The following is a 24,169-nucleotide window of genomic DNA, read 5'->3' as shown; positions in this document are numbered from 1 at the left end:
GGTTTGTTGAACGATTTAACAAAAATTGAAAAATTACAGAATAAATTACCATCCATACAAGAGTAGATTCCGCACGTTGTGTTAATCATCAGATTAACAGGTTTATTTTTTGCCGTATGTAGGCCTATACACCCTCGTTATAGCCGAGCTGGGCATCGAAAATAAAGGATAGACATAGGCTAAATAGAATAAAAAAGACACCACTATATTTTGTGACAATTTTAATTTGAGCAATTATTTTAGACAGAAAAAAGTATAACGATTTTATACACAAAAAAAATTGAACCATTTTATACACAAAAAAATTGAACCATTTTATACACAAAAAAATTGAACGATTTTATACAAAAAAATATTGAACGATTTTATACAAAAAAATATTTAACGATTTTATACAAAAAAAATATTTAACAATTTTATACAAAAAAAATATTTAACAATTTTATACAAAAAAAATATTTAACGATTTTATACAAAAAAAATATTTAACGATTTTATACAAAAAAATTGAACGATTTTATACAAAAAAATTGAACGATTTTATACAAAAAAATTGAACGATTTTATACAAAAAAATTTAACGATTTTATACAAAAAAAATTGAACGATTTTATACAAAAAAATTGAACGATTTTATACAAAAAAAAAATATAATTATTTACACGTCTTTCGACGGCCCGGCTTCACTGGTCCAGGGGGGAGACGATGACACCAGAAGCTGGTGCTTCTCGATTTCAGCCCAGTCGGCGTAAAACGGCGACTGCCAAATTAACGACGACATTAATGAAATTAATAATGAAGTTGTATCGGTTACAAAGTAAATTCTCTGAAAATTCCATGTCAAATATACCTTGGGATCCGCCGTTGGACATTTGCCCTTGTATCGCCACTCCTTCCCCTTCCCCTTCTGCAACTATTCATAAGAGATATGAAAACATTTTAACTGATGTAATTGGCACAATGCCAACGCTTCCGAGGGACCCCCAATTAACTTACTTTAGCTTTCTCCCAGGCAAATAGGGGGACTTTAGGCCGCCTCTCAGGCCTCATTCTTTCTAGTTCCTCCCGCCAAGTGAGGACTCTCCTCCTCTTGGCGGTCGGGCGGGGGCTGGAGCTGGAGCTCGGGTTGGGGCTGGAGCCGGGGCTGCGGGTGCGGGTTGCCCTGGGCCTGGAGCCGGGGCTGCGGGTGCGGGTTGCCCTGGGCCTGGAGCCGGGGCTGCGGGTGCGGGTTGCCCTGGGCCTGGAGCCGGGGCTGCGGGTGCGAATTGCCCTGGGCCTGGAGCCGGGGCTGCGGGTGCGAATTGCCCTGGGCCTGGAGCCGGGGCTGCGGGTGCGAATTGCCCTGGGCCTGGAGCCGGGGCTGCGGGTGCGGATTGCCCTGGGCCTGGAGCCGGGGCTGCGGGTGCGGATTGCCCTGGGCCTGGAGCCGGGGCTGCGGGTTGCCCTGGGGACGGTGCTGTCCGATAATTTCTGAAAGGTTAAATACGAATATACACTATTAACTTAAAGCAGTTTCGGAAATAGGAACACGCCCGCTCTCCGCGAGTTCAAAAATATTACAAGCCTTACCCTTTTGGTAATACAAATCCCCCTTCCCGTGATGACTTACTCTATAATTCCTCATTAATATTGTCCCTCCCTCAATTTGCCAACCTTTTTGAGTTAACTCGATGTTAAAACTCGCGAATTTCTTAAGAGTACCAGCAAAAACGGTTAATTTGTTCTGGTTTAGGAGATTACATCTAATTTTAAGCTTATAAAGTCCGTTTATAGAATACTAAATATTAGGGAAAAATCAGTTGAAACACGTGGACGTTATTCGATAAAGAAGGATTCTGGCCTACTACAAACTCAAATTATCATCTTAAAGTGTATTAATTTTACTTACTACCGTTTCTTCCATGAACGAACGAAGGCCTTTGAACTTCTTGGTCACTAGTCACTAGACAATCGGGGAGTATTTAAAATAAAATTCGAAAGCGGGAGCTTTTATATACTTGGCAATCTTTTTTTCAAGCCATTCCATTTACTGTCGTTCCTCCCTTCCCCCGAAAAGATTCCTTCGGCCAATAAGCGGCCTTTAACACGCTCAAGTGGGGGACATTTATGAAATTCATCATCTTATAAATTATTCTTAAAATTTTATTGGACAAATATATTGATCATATTGCGCACGAGTTATTCAATTATATTGAATATACTTTATCACGATAAAAAAGTTGATGTTGAGTCCATGGACCGTGTACAATTTTATTGACCAAACATAACGTATAAATCGTTAAATACACAGGCTTTAGTTTTAATCGAATGTGAAATATTGTTCGTATTTTGAATAACATTTTGAGCAATAAAAAGTCTCACTCAATATCTATGTTCAGTTTTTTTACGCAAATATTGTCCAAAATTTAACGCAAATGATTTTCCATTTCCTAAAACATATTGTAGCATTATATTTGAACTTTGCGCAAATATTAGTCTGGACGTTTTATTTATACTTTGTAACTTAAGTAACGGGCCCCACGCAAATTATTGAACGTATAGGGCGCCCTCTACCGACGAGATCTCGTTGCTACTAGTGCTTCGGCCATTCCATTCACTATCGTTCCTCCCTTCGACAAAAAAAGAATATTAAAGAATTAATAGAGTAATGTCAGTTCTACTATGCAAACGTCATACCATAGAGCAGTGTCGGTAGAGGGGGGAGTAGACTGTGTATCCCTCCCTCTAGGCGCGCTTTTGTAAGAGGGGATACTGTACGCGCCTGGTATGGGGGATGACACTTAGCTAAGAGATAGAAGGGTATGACGTTTGCATACGTAGAACTGACATTATTCTATCTCTTAGTGTCATCCCCCCTACCAGGCGCGTACAGTATCCCCTCTTACAAAAGCGCGCCTAGAGGGAGGGATAAACAGTCTACTCCCCTCTCTACCGACACTACTCTATTCAGCAATTCCATTCACTATCGGTCCTCCCTTCGCCAAAACAATAATAATAAATAATTAATACAGCCATTCCATCCACTATCGGTCCTCCCTTCGCCAAAAAAATAATAATAAAGAATTAATACAGCCATTCCATTCGCTATTCGTAGCAATCCCATTTTAAGGGATCTTCCATTTATTTGAAGAATGGAGGGAGCGTGCATAAATGTGATAGGCTAAATTTTTTGATAAAAAATTAATATTTTCCAGCGTTTCAATGCTATTAATAATGCGTAATTATTATTCAAATATTCTAATATTTATAATATATTTCTCTCCTCTCTGATGATAAGAAACATATACATAGTTTTCAGACTAGGAGGACTCATACCATTTACACAGGGAGGCCAGACTTCAGGTGTTACACAGGGAGGCCAGACTTCAGGTGTTACACAAGGAGGCCTGACTCACTTGCGTAATTGGTATGACTCCGTCTAATCTGTAAACTATGTATATAAGCCTGTTGAAAGTTCTTCATTTAAGAAGTAAACTTCTTGCAATTACCATTTAATTATTTATTAACACTTTTAAAATTTTTCAGGATAGTTAATAAATAAATTTGTGTTTTCTGATTTCAAGAAGATCATAAGTGTCGCGAGAATGATTGTGTAACAATGGCCTTAAATATTTTTCTAGAATGTCCCAAACTCCCATGCCAATCGACGTCGAAACCGCTGCCGCTTTCGTACCCAATCCCGATCCGTTCTCCCTCAAGCCCGCCGTTGCCCCGTTGCCCAGTTTCGCCGGGAGCTCAGCTACTCGCCTTTTCTAGCGCGGGAAACTAAGTATTTCAAATAATATGACGTCACACAGGGGTCCAGCTAAAAGCGTTCCTGGTGGGCAAAAGCGGCGAATTAAATTGCCAATTTATCAATGGGAATTGGGTGCCGTACTCGGGCCTTGATATTGCGTAGGCAACGATTGTACGAGTCGTAACGACGAATTTAAAATAAAAAACTTAAAGCATTTAAATTTCATCTTCACTTTAAATATAGGCGTATATGTCTTTTAAGCTATCAATGGGGGCCGCCCTAGGGCTATTTTCTTCGGATTTCGAATTACGACGGCAAATCTTTCCTACACGCACTTCGTTATTACGATTTCTTTGAAAGAAAAAAAAAATAAGAATATCTTTGTAGAATCTTGTAAATTCCTCGGAATTCCAAGTTTACACTTATATATACTACTATGGATGGGTCTTTCTAGCGATGCGAGTTTGTGTTTGGGCCCGTGAAGCGAGACGAGTGTCTCTGATCGAGATGAATGATGGTCAGAGCTCTCGCTCTTCCTTTTCTTTTCTTCTCTATTATATCATATATCTTACAATCCTTAGTTCCGCGTCTCTGGTTCTCATGATCCCCTTTTTACCAACTAAGTAGGGGGCTAGAACAAATTCCAACCTCCCTCTCTGAACTGCAGTGTTTTCACGCGGTACTGATTCAAACTGAACTTCTGCTTGCCTTTCTATAGGCTTATAGATAGTGTTCGGACAATAGAGAGCTTTCAGATGGGATAGTAGTACGTCACACCCTCCCAAGTCTTACCGCTGTTCTGGTAGCCATATTGGGTGGTCTCAGCTTCATTCCTGCTTTAAACCCACCAATATGGCCGCGCAAATTATGTCACGAGACTCAGCTCCTCCTCCAACTGAACGCTCTCTATTAAGGGCTTTTCTCCCCTCTTTCAACTGCATTGTTATCACGCAGTACTGATTCGATCTGAACTACTGCATGCCTTTCTCTTGGCTAGTGTTGCCAGTCATTTATATATCCTGCAATTCAACCGCTATTTACAACAACAGACTGAAAAGCTTGTAGAATTCTGTGTTGGATTCAGTTCCAACCCTGCATTAAACGCTCTTACATATTACTGGCAACAATGAAGTTCAGTTGAAGTAAGGAGTACTATATCGAGTCCACAGTATGGGCCCGATATAGTACTCCTTGGTTGAAGTTTGGAAGAACTGCAGGGAGAATGGTAAAAACTGCGCTTTTGGATGGTGAAAAATATGTATAGATTTTGGTGGCAGGGAACGTTAAGGTGGATCGGGTAGGTTGGACCCAATCGATTCATTACATTCGTAATGCCACCGGGTGAAACCGCTAACTACCTATTTAAAATTCCTCAGGAGGGTTCCTTCTGCTGCAATTCTCCTCTAAGGTTTTTACATACTACGCTATAGAAAGAATAAATCGGATATTTCAAACGTTTTCATCTGCCCACTAACTGTGCCCTTAATGTCAGTCTGTTTAGTATATACAGGGTGTTCCAGAAAGGAAGGGTAGTTATGGGACAGTGGGATGGTCCTATGGGAATTAAATTTTCAGGTCCAAATTGTAATTTCTATGACCGCTTTTGCCACGTAAGTGACATCCTTAAAAAAGTTTTGATTAGAGAGCCCAAGTGTTATAATAGACCATTTCGATGCATCGGGACGTACAAGTGGGTTGGATACATTACCACCCTTCTCTGCATGATACAAAAAGACTACAGCGCAGGTGCCAAAAAGCGAGATGGAAGGTAAAGTTTTCACCATCTCTTAATTACATCAAGAAGTGATATTTAGTTTACTAGGGAGAAGGTATAAGATGCCTAAGTATTCGCGCGCCATAATCCCAGTCCCCCTTTCAAAATACAAGGGGGGACGTAAAAGGAGGCCGGGCTATTTCACCTCTCCTCAGTCGGAAAATATGACTGTAATTTTCGTCATTCGCGTCTGTCGCGCTGACGTGCGTTTTCAAGAACCAATGAGATACTGGTTGTAATTTAGAAGCTGGGATTAACTCCGGACCTACTATACGTTTGGACAGGAGATAAGGCAGCTAGAAATATGGCGAATTTATACCCTCCCTAATAAACTAGATATCACTTCATGGTTACATTGAAATGCTCTATTATAATTCTCGTGGTCGACTGAGAGCCATATTATGTTCCAATTCTCCCATTTGCTTTTAAAACAATTTCAAATATTATAGCTGGGCTGGAAATTTTCTAGTCTATATACGCGATGTCTTGTTCATATCTTGGTATAATCGGCGTAAAATTAATAACGGAGCCAGGGAAGTCATATTTTAACGCGGCAAGCTAAAGTATAATATAAAATTCGGGGTGAGGCTGTTTTAGCAAACTTTGAAAGAGAAAAATCGCCCTGTGAGGTTTTCTATTGTGGAACTGCATGAGTTAAATTTGTCTCCGAGAAGTATTTTAAATATCTCTGCACAAATAAATTCCCCCTCTCCTCGTTACGTGTATTGACGAAGATTAATAATACTGGGCTGGGTCGGGTCCCTCTCTCTCTCTGTTATCATCCATAAATATTAAATAGGAAGATCGTTTAAAATCTCCTTTGCCGTTTCTATAGCTTGCAATTTTATCCGTGATTGGCGATCGATCTGCAGATTTAATAGATAATGCTTAAAATGTGTGTTTTTTTACTTCTTTTTAAAATTTTTGCGTTGTTATTTAGCAGTATAGGTTATGGAACTTTCGCCCCTCTAACACCTGTTGTACAAATTCTACAGTATTTGGTTAAATTACGTATGAAAATTCGCGTAATATATGTATATGGATTAGTTAATTGATTATTTAACAAGGCTTTAATTACGGTTTTGATTTATTAACTTTAATTTCACATTTAATGAAGTGAATTTAGCCCAGATTCTTTTAGTTTCGTAATTGATATAAAAGGTGACATAATTCGGGACCAAATTTTGATTTAATTTTTATTTTTTCGTTGTTATTTCGCAGTATGGGTTACGAAACATTGCTCCTTAACACCTTTTGTACAAATTGTACAATATTTGGCGTAGTTATTGGTTAAATTACGTATAAAAATTCGCGTAATAATTTGCATTAGTTAATAATTTTTTTACAACGAAGCTAAAGGTTTTAATTACGGTTTGTTTTATTAACTTTAATTTCCTAACCTTAATACGGTTTTAATTTATTAAAAAAAATTAATTTCACATTTAATCAAGCCCTGAATTTTAGTGTGGTAATTAATATAGACGTTCCTTGGATAATTTGGGCCAAATTCTATTTATTATATATTTATTTATCTGGTTCTTGCATTAGTATTAAGAACAATTAAGACTCTGTGCACTTTGGACTGTTATCATTTTATAAAATACACTGCAATTAGCGCAATGTTTGCTGCAGATTATACCAATTAAAATAAAATAATTGAAAGAATGCATTTCGGATGAGAAATTTGAGAAGAAAAGAAATTCAAAGGAGTATCTCTTAAATACATGAATGAAATAAAAAATTTACTTCAAACAAATGTTATAAATCCGTCCGCCGGCCCACGCTATGCAGGAAATAGTACTTATATACGGCATCTTCACCCATATAAAAAATAAATATACAGTTAATTTATTCCAATCTAAAGATAATTGGTCGGTTCCTCCGTGACCTTAAGAAGAGGCTATAAATTATAAAATATCTCGAAAAAAACTAAAAAAAAAAAAAAAAAAAAAAATACGCCCGATTTTAAGTTATACCTTAAAGACCCATTCAGACGTCAGTGAAGTCGCTATGTTCGCTTGATTAGACCACGTGTCAAAGACTACGTAAAAGATTCGCGCGGGTTTAGTTTGAATGTTATTAATAATTTCGTCGGGCAGTGAGTGTCCAGATGGCACCACCTCCTTGGCGTTCCCTTTCTTTAGCCATAGCCCACTCGATCGTGCCTTATTGACGCGTGATCGAGAGAACTACTACGCATTAGCAGACGATATATGAAATGTTTTAGGGTTCTTGGCGCGGTATTTGACAAACCGGATCTAGTTACTCCAAAACCGTGGCCGGGCTTTTCAAAACCCTTGTGAAAGGCTAGACTTTCTGCTCCTCTTGGTATATTCTCTTTGCTGCGACCAAAGATCTTAATGAGCTGGCGACCGACGGGAACGTAGTAGTCTGAAGGGGCCTTTAGAATCCGATAAAAACACTAAGCCTAAGTTAAAGATGGCCTCCCCTTTTTAGCTCTTTAATCTAAAGGTCTCCAGATATTATCCCCGACCCTCGTATGTACCGTAGTACTTTTTAAACAAATCTCGCGCGCCCACGTTGGCGCGAGCGCATGCACACAGGGCGGGAAAACTTTATGGAACTCTTCATCTTTAATCTTTAATGTTTTTCCACATCCCCCTGCATGGGGGGTTAACTCGTACTAAAAGTGTTGCTTATATGATAGGAATTATATAGACTCGCACTCGCATCACACTCTTTTGTGGTTTTTGCGTAGGCTTCTTCTTCTTCTTCTGCTTTATAAAAACACGGTAAACTCCCAATTTGACACTTTTGTGGACCATAATCCGGATTATAAATATATATTGTACGCGCCATGTACTTACCAATTTACCATACGTTGTAGTGTTTCTTTTTTGTTTTATTTTTGTCTCAGTCTGCGTTGCGTTATGGTCTGAATGCCACTTTTAAATTTATTATAGCGCAGTTTTGTTTGGGTGGTTTTATCAAAGTAATCTTCAAAACGCGAATATTCAAGTTAATTTTAAATAAATAAATAAGTACAGGGTTCGTACGGAACCTGGATAAGTCAGGGATTTGGGAAAAGTCAGGGATAATTCAGGGATTTTTTTTTACCTAAAAGGTCAGGGATATGTCAGGGATTTCTTTTGGTATATCAAACCATGATTGCTTCGAGCAATGCTAAGTATGTGCCCAGGTGTGATTATGAAGTGGACTTTGGTAAACACCCTGTACAGGGTTGCCACGGGTCAGGAAACACCTGGAAAAGTCCGGGAATTTAAAAATGGGCTGAAAAGGTCAGGGAAAAGTCAGGGAATTTGATTTTGGTGGGTAAAATTTCTGAGGATGTCTTTATTGAAAGAGTAATGAAAGTTTCTCCTCATCCTCTCTTAACACAGAAAACTCGAGCAATCCTTAAAAATGTCTAGAATTACATTTTTAAAACTTAATGTATACTAGTTTATTTAATTATAAGCACTTTCGCTGGAACTTCGGCCTTTAATCTTGTTTTGTGTAGGTCTATTGTTATTATTAAGTTTAAATCTATAAATCTCCTTCTCAGATTAATGAATGACGTCTTACTTTTTATCTTATCAAAATTTAATTCCTACGCAAAAATAACCTAGCAGTAAAATAGAAAACAAAAATTTACCAACTGGAAGTTGTTTTTCTCCATTAAGGGAACCAAATTTTTATCAGTTTTCTGGATCGTTTCGTTTCGTTTCGTTTGTTTGTTGCAAAAACGTCTCGTCGGCGTCCATTTTGACGACGTGAGACAGAGTGAGTGGGATGAAGAATCTCCCCTCCCATCCCCAAAAAATAAAGGCTCGATAATTTTTCATCGACGACACGATTTTGATCTTAATCTGTTACGGCGTCTGCCTGTTTTAAACTTTGTCAACCGGCTTTAATCCGTACCATTCACAATGTTCCGTAGAGCGAAAGGATAGCCTGTTCGAATTGCCCAAAATGAAGTCAGGGATAGATTTAATTTTAGAAGTAGGAATGGAGATGTACGGTTAGTATTTACTTCAGTCGGACTCATAGACCACCCAGTATAGAGCCCTCCCTCCAACACGTAACGAAAAGTTTAAATTATCTTATTGGCTCACTTAAAGTACGTTGCGATGACGTTGCTGACGGGGACGGCGATGAAAAATACGTAATACCTTTTTATCTCTGTCGCTTTGACCCGCCTCTTTTTTCATACCCCCCCGTACTCTGTTCTCCATTCCTACTTCTAAAATTAATTCTATCCCTGGTTTATTCAATGAAATTGAACCTTGTACTTACTTCAAAGAACAATCTTCTTTTTACTTAGAAATAGGTACTTAGCATCAGTTGCATATTGAAAGTGAAATACGAAATTTCGCAGACCTTCCAAAAAAATCAAAGTTCCTAAGATTGAGTGTAGTGACAATGTTCGGTGGCAGATATTTTTTTCTTGACAATATGACCGACATTCTCTCGATAAAGACTCTTTTTCTCTATTCCCAACCCCCAATTCCAACCTTCTTCTTTCTTTCTTTCATCATAAGTTTATAAGATATGTTCCTACCATAAGGATGACACTACCAATACTTCGTAATGCTACACCTCGAGCTAGTTCTAGCAGAACGACGGAAGCGAGAATTGAAGTACTACACTTGGTTAGTTTTGCAGGACTTCGATCTTCATACCTATTTAGTCTGCATTACTAAGCCTTTCACAACGCCTAACCAGGCGTCTTCGCTTTACCTCGAATCTATGACCTACTTCAATCACTTCATGACAAGCTCCAGTTTCTAAGTTACCAGTGACAAACTTATGGAGGAACATATATCTTATGAACTTATGCTTTCATGAATGAAATTTTCAAAGAAATATTTCTTGACTATTCGATGCATTATCTTTGTAACCACGAACCAAGAGGAAAGAAATCTAGTTATCGTTGAAAAATATCGCCTTATCGAAAGCTATTTTTTCTTTTTTTCGTATAAGTTTACTTGTGGATGAGAAGGAAGATGCCAACAGTTTGATAGTATTCTGTATTTTCTTTTTCTTTCTCGTTTTTCTCAGGATTCGAGAAAAGTGAATTATAGACAGGTATCAAAGAAAGAAAAAAAATGCGTTGAAACTTCTTAGATAATGTACCATACTATACTATAAGGTATGGGTGGAGTCAGTGCCAAACTAACATACCATTATGGGGCAGGATATTTTATATAGAGACCCCTGGTGTTTTGAATATAATTATTAAACTGGTCCCAAGGACCAGTTCCTCTTTTACCCTTTGTATTTAAGTTGGATTTATTATTATTATTAAGTTGGGACCAGTTGAGCTAACTTGGACTTTGAATTTAAAAAAGGTGCTCCAACGAATTAATAAGTAATAAGCTGGGTTGGTTTTTTGACTTGTCTTATTTTGAAGGTCCTGAACTATGGGTGTAGGACATTCTTAACTCCTATACGGTTGTCGTGTAAAATTTGCAAATTTCGTTAGACCAGGAGATTATAATACTGGAATGCAAGCTATGCTGTAGAATCTTCCAATTGGCCTATTTAGCAGTTTTAGCTTGTATTTTTCTTCAATCTATAACTTCTCTCTCTCGCCCAGTCTATTTATTCCAAACGACAGCTTTGCACCGGAGATTTCGAGCGACCGTTCGTGTTATAGTTTGAAATATATATATTTCTTTTTAAAATCTCCGTTTTCGCTGGAGAGGAGAGAGAAGTCGGTGTGAAAATAGATGGAATAAGGTCATCAATTATTTTCCAATTTTATGACTTGTCGCTATTCGGGATTCCTTCACTTATCACGCCGTTATCCCTCTATAAGTCCATACAGGAATTGAAAATGTGGTTTGTTGAACTACAGGGGTACGTCTGGTAGCTGCAGGGTCACCATTTTCCCTATATTCCTATTTTTTCTTATACGTCCTATTTTATTTACCTATATTTCCAATTTTTTTACCTATATCTCCAATTTTTCCCCTATACTACCAATTTTTTCCCTAAATTTCCTTTTTTTACCTATATTTCCTATTTTTTAGCTATATTTCCAATTTTTTCCCCTATATTTCCTTTTTTACCTATATTTCCTATTTTTTAGCTATATTTCCAATTTTTCTCCTATATTTCCTATTTTCGTTCCTATATTTCCAACTTTTCTCCTATATTTCCTATTTTTGTTCCTATATTTCCAATTTTTTCCCTATATTTCCTTTTTTCCTATTTTCTCCCATATTTCCTATTATTTTCCTATATTCTTTCAATATACTCCTAAAATTTGAACTCAATATAGTGTTTATAGCCAGCTACTCAAAAATTTAATACGAATAACACGATATGCTCGTAAATTTCATTTACCAATAGAAATTGTAGTAATATAAGCAGACGACAAGTTAACTTTGGAAACTTTGTATATTTATTTATAATTAACAAATTCTATATTATTTATTTTATTTTTTTTTTTGAAAGCAAAATCGTCCAAAATCTCGCTAATATATCTTATTTAGTCAAATCACAAAAAATTCCACTTTTAAACACATAAATACATCTTAAATTCGTTCTGGTAATTAACGCCCCTGTTTTTTCTTTTTATGTTTTTCTTTTAAATGATACGAATGAGTTTTCCACACTTTGAAATATATACGTTTTGTGGTAGAGGCTTGAGAATATCACGAACTTCCCACACATATCCTATTAATAAGGATAATTAGAGGCGTAATGACTTCATATATAAGTTTACAGATCACCACCTTTAAACCAAAAAAAAAATGTAAAGAGAGAAAAGCATCTTTAAAGAAACCCTAGTGTGGCGCAATTTCATTTCTAAAGAAGTTGAACTTGAGAAAAGAGAAAATTATATAACAAAAAAATAATAATAATAAATAACCCTTTTGGCAATTTGAAAAAGGAACTTGTTAAAGGCGTCGTTCAAAAAGAAATACCTCTTAACCCAACCAAAGAGAAAGAAAAAAAAATTATCTAGGTGTTAGGTATCTTTGCCCAAAAAGAAAAGGGGTAACGAGTAAGGACCACCCATTCAATTTGTTTTTTTTTCTTTTCCTTCCTTTCTTACCTTTAAATTCTAAATACCTCCTTAAAATGAGATCATAAAAATTAATTTTCATATTTTGCTTATCTTCTTTTCTTTAAAGGGAAGGTGACAGCATTAAGTTAAAAGATTTTTACGTGAAATCATAAGTTTATAAGTGATATGTTCCTACCATAAGTATGACACTACCTATACTTCGTAATGCTAGAGACTTACAGCTCGAGCTAGTTCTAGCAGAACGACAAGCGAGAATTGAAGTACTACACTCGGTGGTTAATTAGTTTTGCAGGACTTCCATCTTCCTATTTAGTCTGCATTACTAAGCCTTTGTCAGCGCCTATCACCAGGTGTCGCTTTATCTCGACTCTATGATCTACGTCACTTCATGACAAGCTCCAGTTTGTAACCAGTGACAAACTTACAAAACATATCTTATATACTTCCATCTTATTATTTAGTCTGCATTACTAAGCCTTGACAGCAGCGCCAAAACCAACCAGGCCTCCCTCGCTTTACCTCGAATTTATGACCTACCTCATTCACTTCATGACAAGCTCCAGTTTGTATAACCAGTGACAAACTTATGGAAAGAACATATCTTATAAACTTATGGTGTAATATAATATACTATTTTCAAATTTTGGCATTGAATTTTTTCATCGTAACTTATAAATTAATGAAAAATGAAAGGAGTATAGACTCATCTTGTTTTAGCACATATAGTTTCTTCTCTCTCTTCTTTATCATCTTGGGGCATTTAATTTCCCTTATTTTTCGCGCCGCGAAAAAGGAGAGGAAGTAGAAAGAAGGGATGAGGAAGTATAAGGAGAGGAAGTAAAAGGGATTGGGCGATGATATCAGTGTAAACAGAGTCTTAAATAATGGAGAGGGTTAACGCGTGGCGCCCTTGTATCTCCCTACCCGCCTCTTTTAAGGCTTAACTGGATTTGTAAAAAGGAAAGTCCTTTTGGCGTCTTTTTGAAACCCTCTCTCTCATCCACATGCAGTTTTCCTTCAAGATGCATTAATCAATCGCGGGTCCCTTACATATTTTTCAAACATTTTTTTAATATTTTTTATTTCGCAAGAAACTCGTTGCCTTTTGCACTTCTGTCTTTATCTTTATCTTTTTGTCGATTTTCTCAGAGTTGGGTCACGGAAATGTACTTTGGAAAATTGTTTTCAACCTTTCTTCCCTATTGGTTTCGGTTTTATAGAGATATTTCAAAGGGAGGGTGAATTGGAAAGTGTAGTGATATTTTTTTGGTCAATTCTTCTACTAATTATGTAGTGAAATATTAAAAGAAATACATACATACCTCAGAATGATAATAAAATTATAATTAGTTTCATGAGATTTCATGGATTATTTGAAATTTGCATCTCCTTCGACCAATGTCGTAGAGAGCATGCCACGTGAACTTTGTTAAAAAGAAGGCAGCTAGGGTGTTACGTGATTGGTCGAAGGTGCAAATTTCAAAATATATATGAAATCTCTTCGAATTAATTTTAATTTTAAAAATCATTCGGAAGTATTACCTGCAGATTGGTCTTATAATTAGTAGGAGAATCAATTAAAAAAAATCACTTACTTTTCTTTTTTAAAAAAATTATAATCAACCAAAGAATTACTATAAATTGTAATCACATTTTATTAGCAATATGTTCAAAAACAGCTATTTTATTGTACCATGGAATATACAATACAGTTAATTTTTCAATTCAATTCAGTTCAATAGGAGAATTTTAGAGGGTGAAGTCAACATGTAACTTATTACCTTATTGCAGAATTTTTGGGGGTCAAACCTTAAGCTTTCTATTTTTGTAAGAACGTTTTTTGCTGTTGAAGGTGGTTTAATGGACTCTTTTTAACAAATTACTTAGGTGTTTTTCAATTATAAATTTAACGAGTGTTAAACGGAGGTTTATTTCTTCAAAACTTAAGCGAGAAATCGCCCCGTTTTCATTAAGCCCTCGGTATATGAAACCAGGGGTTAAAAGGTCGCCAGTTCTTGAACTTTCTTACAGTCTATATAGCTTATTTTTTTTCAAGTGATCCGTGTTATGTATCTTTTTATAGGTAAACCAGGATTGGGCGTTACTCTCTCTAGTCGCTTAGATTAATAATACCGCGCACGGTTTTTTTTCTTTTTTTTTTCGTTCATCTCTGCTCGATCACCCCCAAAACCCACCTTAATTGCTTTTCGAATCTGCAAGTTATTTTAGTTATAGTGATAAAAATAAAAATACGTAGTCCATCTCTATCTATATATATATACAGGGTGTTTTTGATAAGTCTGCCATAAATAAATTAAGGGTCAGAGTTCTTTGGGAAATCGATTTTGCGAAGCTCATCGAAAATGTAGCTTCTATGACATGCATTTTGCCCCAAGGGACACCGTTTTCAAGTTAAGATTTGAGTAATTTACGGATGACCCCCTTAAATTTGATTAAGAAACTGATTAAGACAATGATTAATTACTAATTTAATTAAGGGGTAATCCTTAAAACACTCCAATCATAACTCGAAAACAGTGGTCCTTGTGGCAAAGAAAATGGAGATAGAAGTTATATTTTCGACTCAAAATCGATTTCCCAAAGAACATCTCCTTTAACTTATTTATGGCAGACTTATCAGAAACACCCTGTATACTTACGAATGTGTAAAATTAAACTGGGTACTTAATTTAAATTTTCACCAGGAATTCATACAGCTGATAGGAATAATGTTGATGTGTATTCTATGATTTCTAAAAGCGAATTACCATAGCATTACAAAAATGAAGAATTATTTTTTCATTCGCATCCTTAAGCCTCGGCTTCTGTAAATAACACGTGGAAAAACAAGCAGACTAAATCTCTTTTTAAACCGCAGTTGATGAAAAGCCTTTATGCATTCACGGTTTTGTAGGAATGGGAAAGACGGTGGCTTCTCAATCGTAAGAGTCCTCAATTCACTCGTCAACATGACTGGGGTTTTTTTTTGGTGTAAAAAATGGCGGAAGTTCATCCCTGCGTGTGCCCCTCTCATCAATTCAAACCCCAGCACACTGCTGCAGAATGTGCCGCCCTACCCCCAAGGAAACTAACTGTTCAGTACTGGTTCAATCTATAGCACCCCGTTTAAAAGTAGTGAATAGTGATGAACAATGCGGTATCAACGCATGGTATACCCAACAAAAAACCGTATAATGTATATATTATCTGACTACTATTACCATTTGATTACCGTAGTATATCGTTTTTTAATCGATGTTCTAGCCTCGAATGTAGTCTGCTATTACGAACTTTCTCATGACGTCACACCCTCCTATCTCTTAATTTTAACTCGGTTTTGGCGACCATATTGGAAGTTGTCAGCTCAGGCCATTCAATTTAGACTACCAATATTGACGTCACTTCCCCTTAGCTCCTCCCCTCTCAATATCTCTCTATAGCTTATTTCTATAAAAGTTCGCGCTAAAGATATACGTAAGTACTTCACTTAGCGCCTTTTCTTTAGCCATAGCTCACTCGATCATGCCTTACTAACGCGTGATCGAGTCAGCTGCTACGCTTGAGCAGACGATATATGAAATGATTTAGGATTCTTGGCGCGGTATTTGTCACTTTGGATTTTCGCCTATTTTAATATTCAAAAGTATTGGTTCAAAAATCACTATATATACGCGAACGTCGTCTGCTCTTGCTTCTGAACAGGGAAATAAACGTACCGACCAGGGTGGGAAATAAGGATTTTTTTTAAACTGGACATTGGGCCAGCGACCCCTCTGGCCTGGAATAAACAAACTGGTCCATGACCACTGACCAGGGCGCGTCGTCTGCTAAATTGAAGAAGTGGATAATTACAATATATTAGTTAATGCCTGGAATCTGGAAACCCTTGAATTTTCTTAGTGGTCCTGTGGACCACTGACCCCCCTCAGATTTAATTTTTAAACTGGTCCAGGCAATTTTTAAACTGGTCATTTGACCTGTGCCACCGCCTTATTTTCCACGCTGGTACCGACGAAATAAATCACCAAAAGGAATTTAAAATGGCGACCCACGACGGGAACGTAAGATTTTACTCTATAGTCCGAATGGGCCTTTAAAATAAACTATTTAAGTGTGAACGCGACCTTAATCGCAAACTCTAACATTCCCCCACTGCCCAAATACATCGATAAACGCATCCAATTATACTACAAGTATCATCCTACACTGTAAAAAATAACCGTACTGTCTAGTACCTTTAAAGGTATTTTTCAATGCATCCCCAGACGTACCTATATAGGTACTACAAAATACCGTTGTGTAAGGGTACTATGAAATACCTCTTGAAGAAGGTACTTTTGAGGACTACAAGGTATTTTGTGATCCCGTAATGGGTATCATTTAAACCTCAACAAAGGTCGGAATAAAACTTTCAAATTGTGAAAGGTACTCCTTATTACCGAAAAGGGTACCTGTTAACACTCAAAAAAGTTCGATAATATACTTCTAAAGGTATTTTGTGCTACCGAATTAGGTGTCAAATAAAACCCACAAACAGGTCTAAATTATACTTTCGCGCCATCAAAAATATTTGCGCCACATTTGAAACTGGTAAACTTTCCTTTATTACCGCGGGCTTGAATCATTTTCAGACATGGTAAGCAATACACCACTTCGATGCAAATGAGACTGAAAGACACGAGAGTAATATTTTCCTTCCATCTCAACTTTTAGTGTCTGTGTTGTGGGCTTACGGGATGAGGGTAAAATTTTGCCTCCCATCTCGCCTTTAAGTGTCTGCGCCATAGGCTTGCGGGGTCGTGAGAGTTCGCATAGTAAGCAAGGGATTAACCACTCTACATTTCCCGATACTATATTTAGCTTCCCCTTGTTAAGGAAGGTGTGATACTGTTATAGTGTAAAGGTAATTCAGGGTCACATATACATGGATATTTTCTGAATGGCGACTGAAGGCGTAAGCTCGGATTCAAACCTTTATATTAACTATGTAAGCCTTATATCATAATTGTATTGCCTTTAAATGATGTAACGTATGCTAGTGTACATAGCTGTCAAAGAAAATAATTAATGTTAATTGTATGTAATTATATATTTAAGAAAAACCACTAGCTAGGAAACTTGAGATTGAAATTGAAATCTCGGGTAGAAAACCACTACCCTATTCTACCCTACCGAACCTATTCTTTATGGTTATTAATAATATTCCAACAGAGATTTCTTCTACGCTGTCATTACTAGTGCTACTGGTGAAGTAAACAGTTAGTGTTAGAGAATTTGGGCTTGAAGTATTATATCATGTATTTTACTTTCGTAGTGTTAATTATAATCAGCACGCCGGAACTAAAAACTCCCTCTAAAGGAGTCTGTTAAGTCCTTTTCTACTTCCAGGGTACGATAACATACCAGCAGAAGCGCAGAAACTCTAAAAGGTTTCATTATATACCTTATATTTCCAAAATACCTTTTTCGAAATCATTTAATACCCGCACTGTGAGACAACTAATAAAATACGTTCATGGGTACTAAAAAGGTCGCGGAGGTATTTTATAGTACCTTCAAAATACCTTTATTTTTAACAGTGTAATCTTTGACCATCAGATAAAAGGGGGATTAAACTTTACCAGTAGAGTATATATATATATATATATGTTTTTTATTTCTTCTAAGAAGCTTTCCTTATCCTGTTCGGATTTTTTAAACAGATGTTTACAAAACCTGCTAAAACTATCATCCGTCTTTCGGCGAGTATAGAACTCTATAGGCGAAAGGATATTTGTCTCCCGGACCCTTCTGTAGGTGTTTGTAGTAAGACTATGGCCTTTTTTCTTTTGCCTTACAACATAGCTATCGGAAGCTTTACAAGAACCCAACGTATGTTGGTTAAATCAAGGATTTAAAGTTAAAGGGGTCGCCCTGCATTGGTAGTAGGGGTACAAGACGTAATCTTCGAAGCAAACAAAACTTCTAAAGCCTAGAGCCAGGAATGCATATAGCTAATTGGAATCATTGGGACCCAGGGTCATTTCTATGCGGGGTTTGTACGTGGGCCGGGCTTGAGAACTTACTACGCGTCACGCCTCTTAATTCTGATGGCGTCTTTATAACTGTAGTTTCATTGGTTGGTAGCAACGCGAGGCCCTGGGCTCCAGCAAGGTGCAAGGGATAGATTATAAGCGAGGTAAAATTCGTCATACATTATGATTAGTCTACTAGCTCTTTCCACAAAATCCGCCTAGATACGTTGAGTGAAAATGGATGATTCCAATTATCTGTATGTATTCCTGCCTAGGGATCAACTTCTCCTCCTCATTCGTTGGAGATCTTCTCTAGGGGGTTATTTAGCTCCTCTTGTTTGCTATTAGCTGCAGAGAGGGCGCGCTTGACGCATTAAACAATAATTTTAGACGTAATTAATTGTAAACATTAAGAGGGGAAATACTTTAGGGGTTCATCAGGCCATGGCATGTACGTATACGCCAAAATAAACCAATGGATTTACTTACCTAAGAATGGAAACTGATGAGGTGCATTATGTATTGAGCGTACTTACCTGTTTGATTTAGAGTACTACTATGGTTTAGGGATATTCATATCGATAGAAGTTCCTTTGATGATGTGGTTTTTGATAATGAATGTTTTATGTTTAAAACTTCCTCCGTCCAATTGCGTAACGCCCCCGCGTTGCCTTCTTGTTCTAAGAAAATTCCCTATGCACGTGCTGAATGTTGGATAAAATTTGAGATTTGATTTTAAAAATTGCGAGCAATTTGACAATAAATGGCGCGAGATATTGTTTGCGTTCAACAACTTGCAACGGAAGAAGCGAAGTCCGATTTTTTTGTTGAACAATTTTTTACACTTACGGTTTTTGACGTGACGTTGCTAATCGGGTCGTCAACGAAGTAAACGGCAGGTTCTTTCGTTGAGTGTTGTTGAACGCAGCCATAGTGCGTGCCACTGGAATTTTGTTAACAAGACTTCCGACGATTGGTCGGAGCAATGCCTACGAGCTAGATCTATGTCGTAAGCATTGGTCGAAGGTGCAAAATTTTAAATTATCTATTGTAGAATTCTTACACTAATTTGTATTTTAAAATCATTCGTTGGTATTTATTTCACTATGCGGATTGGTCTTATAATCGAACCAAAAAATCACTTGATTTTCCTTTCAAACGCTCTCTTTGACTGCGTTCAGCAGAGCTCACCAAGCAAGACAGCGGATTTTGGGAAACTTTTACCGGTGAGCTCTGTCGTCATAATGACGTCATAGCTTGCTGAACACTTTTTCTAAGTCATCGGTGTTTTAAAAATGACGGTAGCGCAATAAAGCGTTCAAGGTACCAAGGCCTTACAAAACTTGTATGAAAAACCTATTTATAGAGATAAATAAGTACAACTTAATAATTAAAATTAGAAAGACTAACATATCTATTAAAAATCTCGCGTGATCAGCTAGTTTCACGGCAATTAAATAGGTAGTGCCACCAGAATCTGCAAGTGCTATTTGTAATAATTTCTCCATGTTTTTTTTGCAAAGCTCAGAACTACGCGTTTTACGTCACGCGATCCAAAAACTCGACTATTTTCTTTGGTGACCGCGCTGGCTCAGCGCTGAGCAGCGTGACGTCAAAGTCCAAAAACAAAATCCGTTCAGTAGGACAGAGCTAAAAGCGCTGACTCAGCGCTGAGTCCGCTGAGCTCTGCTGAACGCGGCCATTTAATCACTTTCAATAACACACTTCTAAACTATACTGGGAAATATGTCCAATATCTTAAGCCTTATTTGATTATTTTGCATATTCTGTTTGGTATACATGTAGTACTTTCTCATGTATAGTTATATATATGCTGAGTTTTGCGCGTAAAATTGGGGCAACCAGGTGGGGACGGGTTCCGCGCTCATTATCAAATAGCGTGATTATTTCCCGCCTAATATCGCACGCGAAGCTCGTATCTCTCGCGCCCCGTTTCACGCGCTGTCTTAACTTTCCCTTTCCTAGGTTATACCTACGTAATACCTACATTTCAACATAGTTTCCTTTTGATTCATCTTCCCGAGGTTATGTTATAAATAATAGCAGAAGTGAGATGAGACTAGAAGTACTGAGCTATCCAAATTCTTCACTCGGCGAAAGTGAATATTCTTGATAACACACCAACGGTTGGCCCTCTAATAGCGGTTTCTGAATTTTCCCTCCAAACGTGAGACGCTCGTGGCGGTAGACGGCCGAACTAGATTCAAGGAGCCGCGTCCGTGTTCGGCCGCTTTAGGTGGAGGGGAAGGAGGTAGGAAATGTTTTTGGAACTCGACCAATTTTTTTCTCAGTAGTGTAGGCACGTGGGAAGCGGCATAAAATCCTCAAATTTGTTCACTAGTGCCAGGATCTACTATCAATGCTAGAGCCCTTCACTTCTAGTCTCATCTCACTTCTGATAATAGATATATATCGACGCTTACCAATCGTTCTTATACTTCCCCATCCTTTCCTATACCTAGATTTTCCATGAATTCTCGAGACAATAAGGTTTCGCTCGCTCCCTCGCTCGCCGCTCCTTCTCATATAGATTTTCTACCCCATGTGAAAGGTCAAGGGGTCGTGATTTGTAACCAGATGGCGAATAACCAACCGTAAGACCCAGAGGTGCCAGCGTGCCCGTTACGGTCCTTTTTGGGGTTTTTTTTAGCTAACTATAACCGCAAGAATTATTTATACTTGCATACCGTAAAGGGAAGATAACCCTTTCGAGGGGAATGCCTAATTATACGGTAACTTTAAAATTAAATTAATTATCGAATCCTTAATATCTTTTCCGAATTAAGATTACATCATCAAAATTCATTCGAAACTTTTAGTTGTAGAAAATTAAGGAGTTGACGAATTAAACCAATCAGAACCAAGATCATTAAAAGCTTTAATTTAATTTAAGTGAAAAATGTTCACTTACACTCTCCCTTTAAATATTTTGCAATTTAAGAAGGGGGGAGAGGAGGGAATTATATAAGTATTATATAAAATACTAGCCATTACCCGCGGCGTCGCTCGCGTGTAATAAGAACTTCCATCTAAAATGATATAAAGAATGTGTAGATTTTACTGATGACTAATATTTTTGTAGCACCCTAGGAGCGAAGGCACTCGGCACAGTCCGTCAGCCCGTCGGGATATTTTTTATTACTTTTCACGCGGACATTATTCCAGAAAGAAGGGTTTTTAAGTTTTTGGCCGCCATTTAAAAAGATGGCAACAAATCGAACCCAAAATATCATTCAGCCCGTCTATAGGTTAAAGGAAACCATTGTACTAAATATTTGTGAAATCGGTTGAAACGCGCGGACTTTATTGCATAGAGAATATTTTCTTACATTTCTGGGCGCCATTTTAAAAGATGGCGAAAAATCGAACCCGAAAGACCATTCAGCCCGTCTTAAGGTTAAAGCAAACCAGTGTACTAAATATTTGTGAAATCGGTTGAAACGCGCGTACTTAATTGCATAGAGAATATTTTTTTACATTTCTGGGCGCCATTTTTTAAAATGGCGGCGGATTGGAAAAATCTTTCTTAGTACGCGCCTACTACTTATGAGTAACGTTCCTGCAAATTTTCAGCCTTCTAGGGCAAGCGGTTTGGGCTGGGCGTTGATTATCAGTCAGTCTGTCAGTCAGTCAGTCAGTCAGGACTTTGATTTATATAGATATAGATGGCTGGCTCCTGTTACTGTAGGTGAAAGCACCCCGAATATAGGCATAGCTATATAGTAGATGTATTCATACATACAGGGTGTGTCCCTTTTAAGGTTTCCGAATAATCAGAGTCTCTTTAAATTCCTACAACACCGCGGGGCGGTTATAGGGTTAGCGGAGGTCTCCTTATAAGTTATACCATAAGTTTATAAGATGTCTTCCTACCATAAGTATGACACTACCTATACTTCGTAATGCTACTGAGAGACTTACAGCTCGAGCTAGTTCTAGCAGAACGACAAGCGAGAATTGAAGTCCTACCAGGTTTTAGTTAGTTTTTTAGTTAGTTTTGCAGGACTTCCATCTTCCTATTTAGTCTGCATTACTAAAGCATGGTTTTCACTTGACCGAAAAAAACTACTTTGCAGCTGGACGTCAAACGTCAGATTTGTTTTTTACGTTGTCGCCCAGCGTTATAGCGTTTTCACTTAGCGTAGTTTCCGCAAATAATGGAACCAAGGCTTAACAGATAAACTGAACACTGCACTAATTGCGGCCCATCCATTGTCTTTCTTTTTTTGCAATCTTTGTTTCTAATATCATACAGATTTGTATTGTTTCTAACCTCTTCAATAAACCTTTCAGCATTGAACTTCGGCATTTTCAGGGATTTGTATTAGTAACTGACTCGATTAGGATCGAAATAAATAAAAAGATGGCGGACCGCGGACGGCCTCTTCCGAACACGCGTGGTCGAAAATGACGTCACGACTGTAGCTTATTGCTGATTGGCTCGCGCAGAGCGTTAACGTTGAACACAGCCGAAAAAATAGAAAGCTAATATCGCCACACTCAACGTAATTTCTGTCCAGCGTTACTACGTTTTTTTTTCGGTTGTCGCTTGACGTCGGGCGAAAAGTCGTGATTTACGCCAAGTGAAAACCATGCTTAAGCCTTTGACAGCGCTTCACCGGGCGTCTTTTTACCTATGACCTACCTCATTCACTTCATGAAAATCTCCAGTTTGTAACCAGTGACAAACTTATGGAGGAACATATCTTATGAACTTACCTGTATATATTAGCCTGAGAGCGACCAAATACTATGGTCTTTCAGTCTTACCCGGAACCTTTTGGGGGGCCCAAACGTTTTTCACAGAACTTCTTAGGCGGATCGTTTGGGTGCCTTCCAAAAGTAACAGTTTTTTTTTTCGGGCACCAAATGGTTTCTGTTTAAAGTGAGAAATAGTTTACTTTTATATTTTTTCACCTCAAAATATGTTGAAACATATCCCAAACCCACGTGTTGCTTATATTTTTGTTTGCCAAACTGCATGGGGGTATTATTTAGAATTGTAGGTAGGTGTAAGAAGTGTTGTTGTACGCACTGTGAATGCCCCGTCAAGTGTCGGGTGTTGGTGTCTTTGACTATATACTTCTCTAACTTCAATAGATATCTCTCAAAATATATTTTAATTAATTTTTAAAAGGCGTAGCTAGGCCAGCACTTAATTAAAGATATTTTCTTGTTCTGCAATTTTTATTTTTTAATCGAAAGAGCGTATGAAATGATGAATATATCAATTGGAACCATGTTTCTATCTACAATATTATGGAAGATAAACGCGATCAAGTTTCCGTAACAGACACTACGCGTTAGGCTTCTCCGCGAAGTTCTGGGGAGTACCTTTATTGGACGACTAGTACTACCTGACGGATTTGTCCTGGAGATGTATGGGAAAATCCTGGAGATGTATTGGGAAAAACCTGGAGATGTACGGGAAAGAACCTGAAAATGTTTTGGGGAAAAAACCTGGAAATGAATGAAAAAAAAAGCTTGGAAATGTATGGGATAAAACCCTGGAAAAGTATGGGGAAAAACCTGGAGCTGTATGGGAAACCCCTGGAGATGTATGTGAAAGAACCAGGAAACCTATGGGAAAAGACCTGGAAAGGTATGGGGAAGAACCTGGAAAG

General features: G+C 37.6%; 2 protein-coding genes across 6 annotated transcripts in view; one reads left to right on the top strand and one right to left on the bottom strand.

The window, feature by feature from the left end:
- The window catches only part of LOC149691713 (agrin-like), a 390,035-nt gene that overhangs the window by 37,614 nt on the left and 328,252 nt on the right, over positions 1-24,169 (top strand). The window lies entirely within an intron of this gene.
- LOC149691722 (uncharacterized) lies at positions 499-3,462 on the bottom strand. Its single transcript, XM_089869420.1, has 7 exons — positions 3,396-3,462; positions 1,998-2,120; positions 1,885-1,942; positions 1,610-1,742; positions 997-1,470; positions 851-913; positions 499-760 (listed from the first exon to the last, which is right to left on the bottom strand). Exons 1-7 carry the CDS (start codon positions 3,460-3,462, stop codon positions 659-661), a joined length of 1,020 nt encoding a protein of 339 aa, XP_089725546.1. The 3' UTR covers positions 499-658.

The sequence above is a fragment of the Phalangium opilio genome, unplaced genomic scaffold (genome assembly GCF_054372755.1).
Source record: "Phalangium opilio isolate 3A_F unplaced genomic scaffold, DU_Popi_V2 ptg000025l_1, whole genome shotgun sequence".
In the NCBI taxonomy this organism is placed as follows: Eukaryota; Metazoa; Arthropoda; class Arachnida; order Opiliones; family Phalangiidae; genus Phalangium; species Phalangium opilio.
Note: the sequence above shows the minus strand (reverse complement) of the source record. Positions and strands in the feature narration are given on the sequence as shown.

What these genes read in the sequence shown, in the direction of transcription:
- LOC149691722 (XM_089869420.1), bottom strand. Translation starts at nt 3,462, where the DNA reads ATGAAGAACTTTCAACAGGCTTATATACATAGTTTACAGATTAGACGG. An exon ending in GAGTCATACCAATTACGCAA is followed by an intron (nt 2,121 to 3,395) that starts GTGAGTCAGGCC and finishes ATAATTTATAAG; the next exon opens with ATGATGAATTTCATAAATGT. An exon ending in GTCCAACGGCGGATCCCAAG is followed by an intron (nt 761 to 850) that starts GTATATTTGACA and finishes TTAATTTGGCAG; the next exon opens with TCGCCGTTTTACGCCGACTG.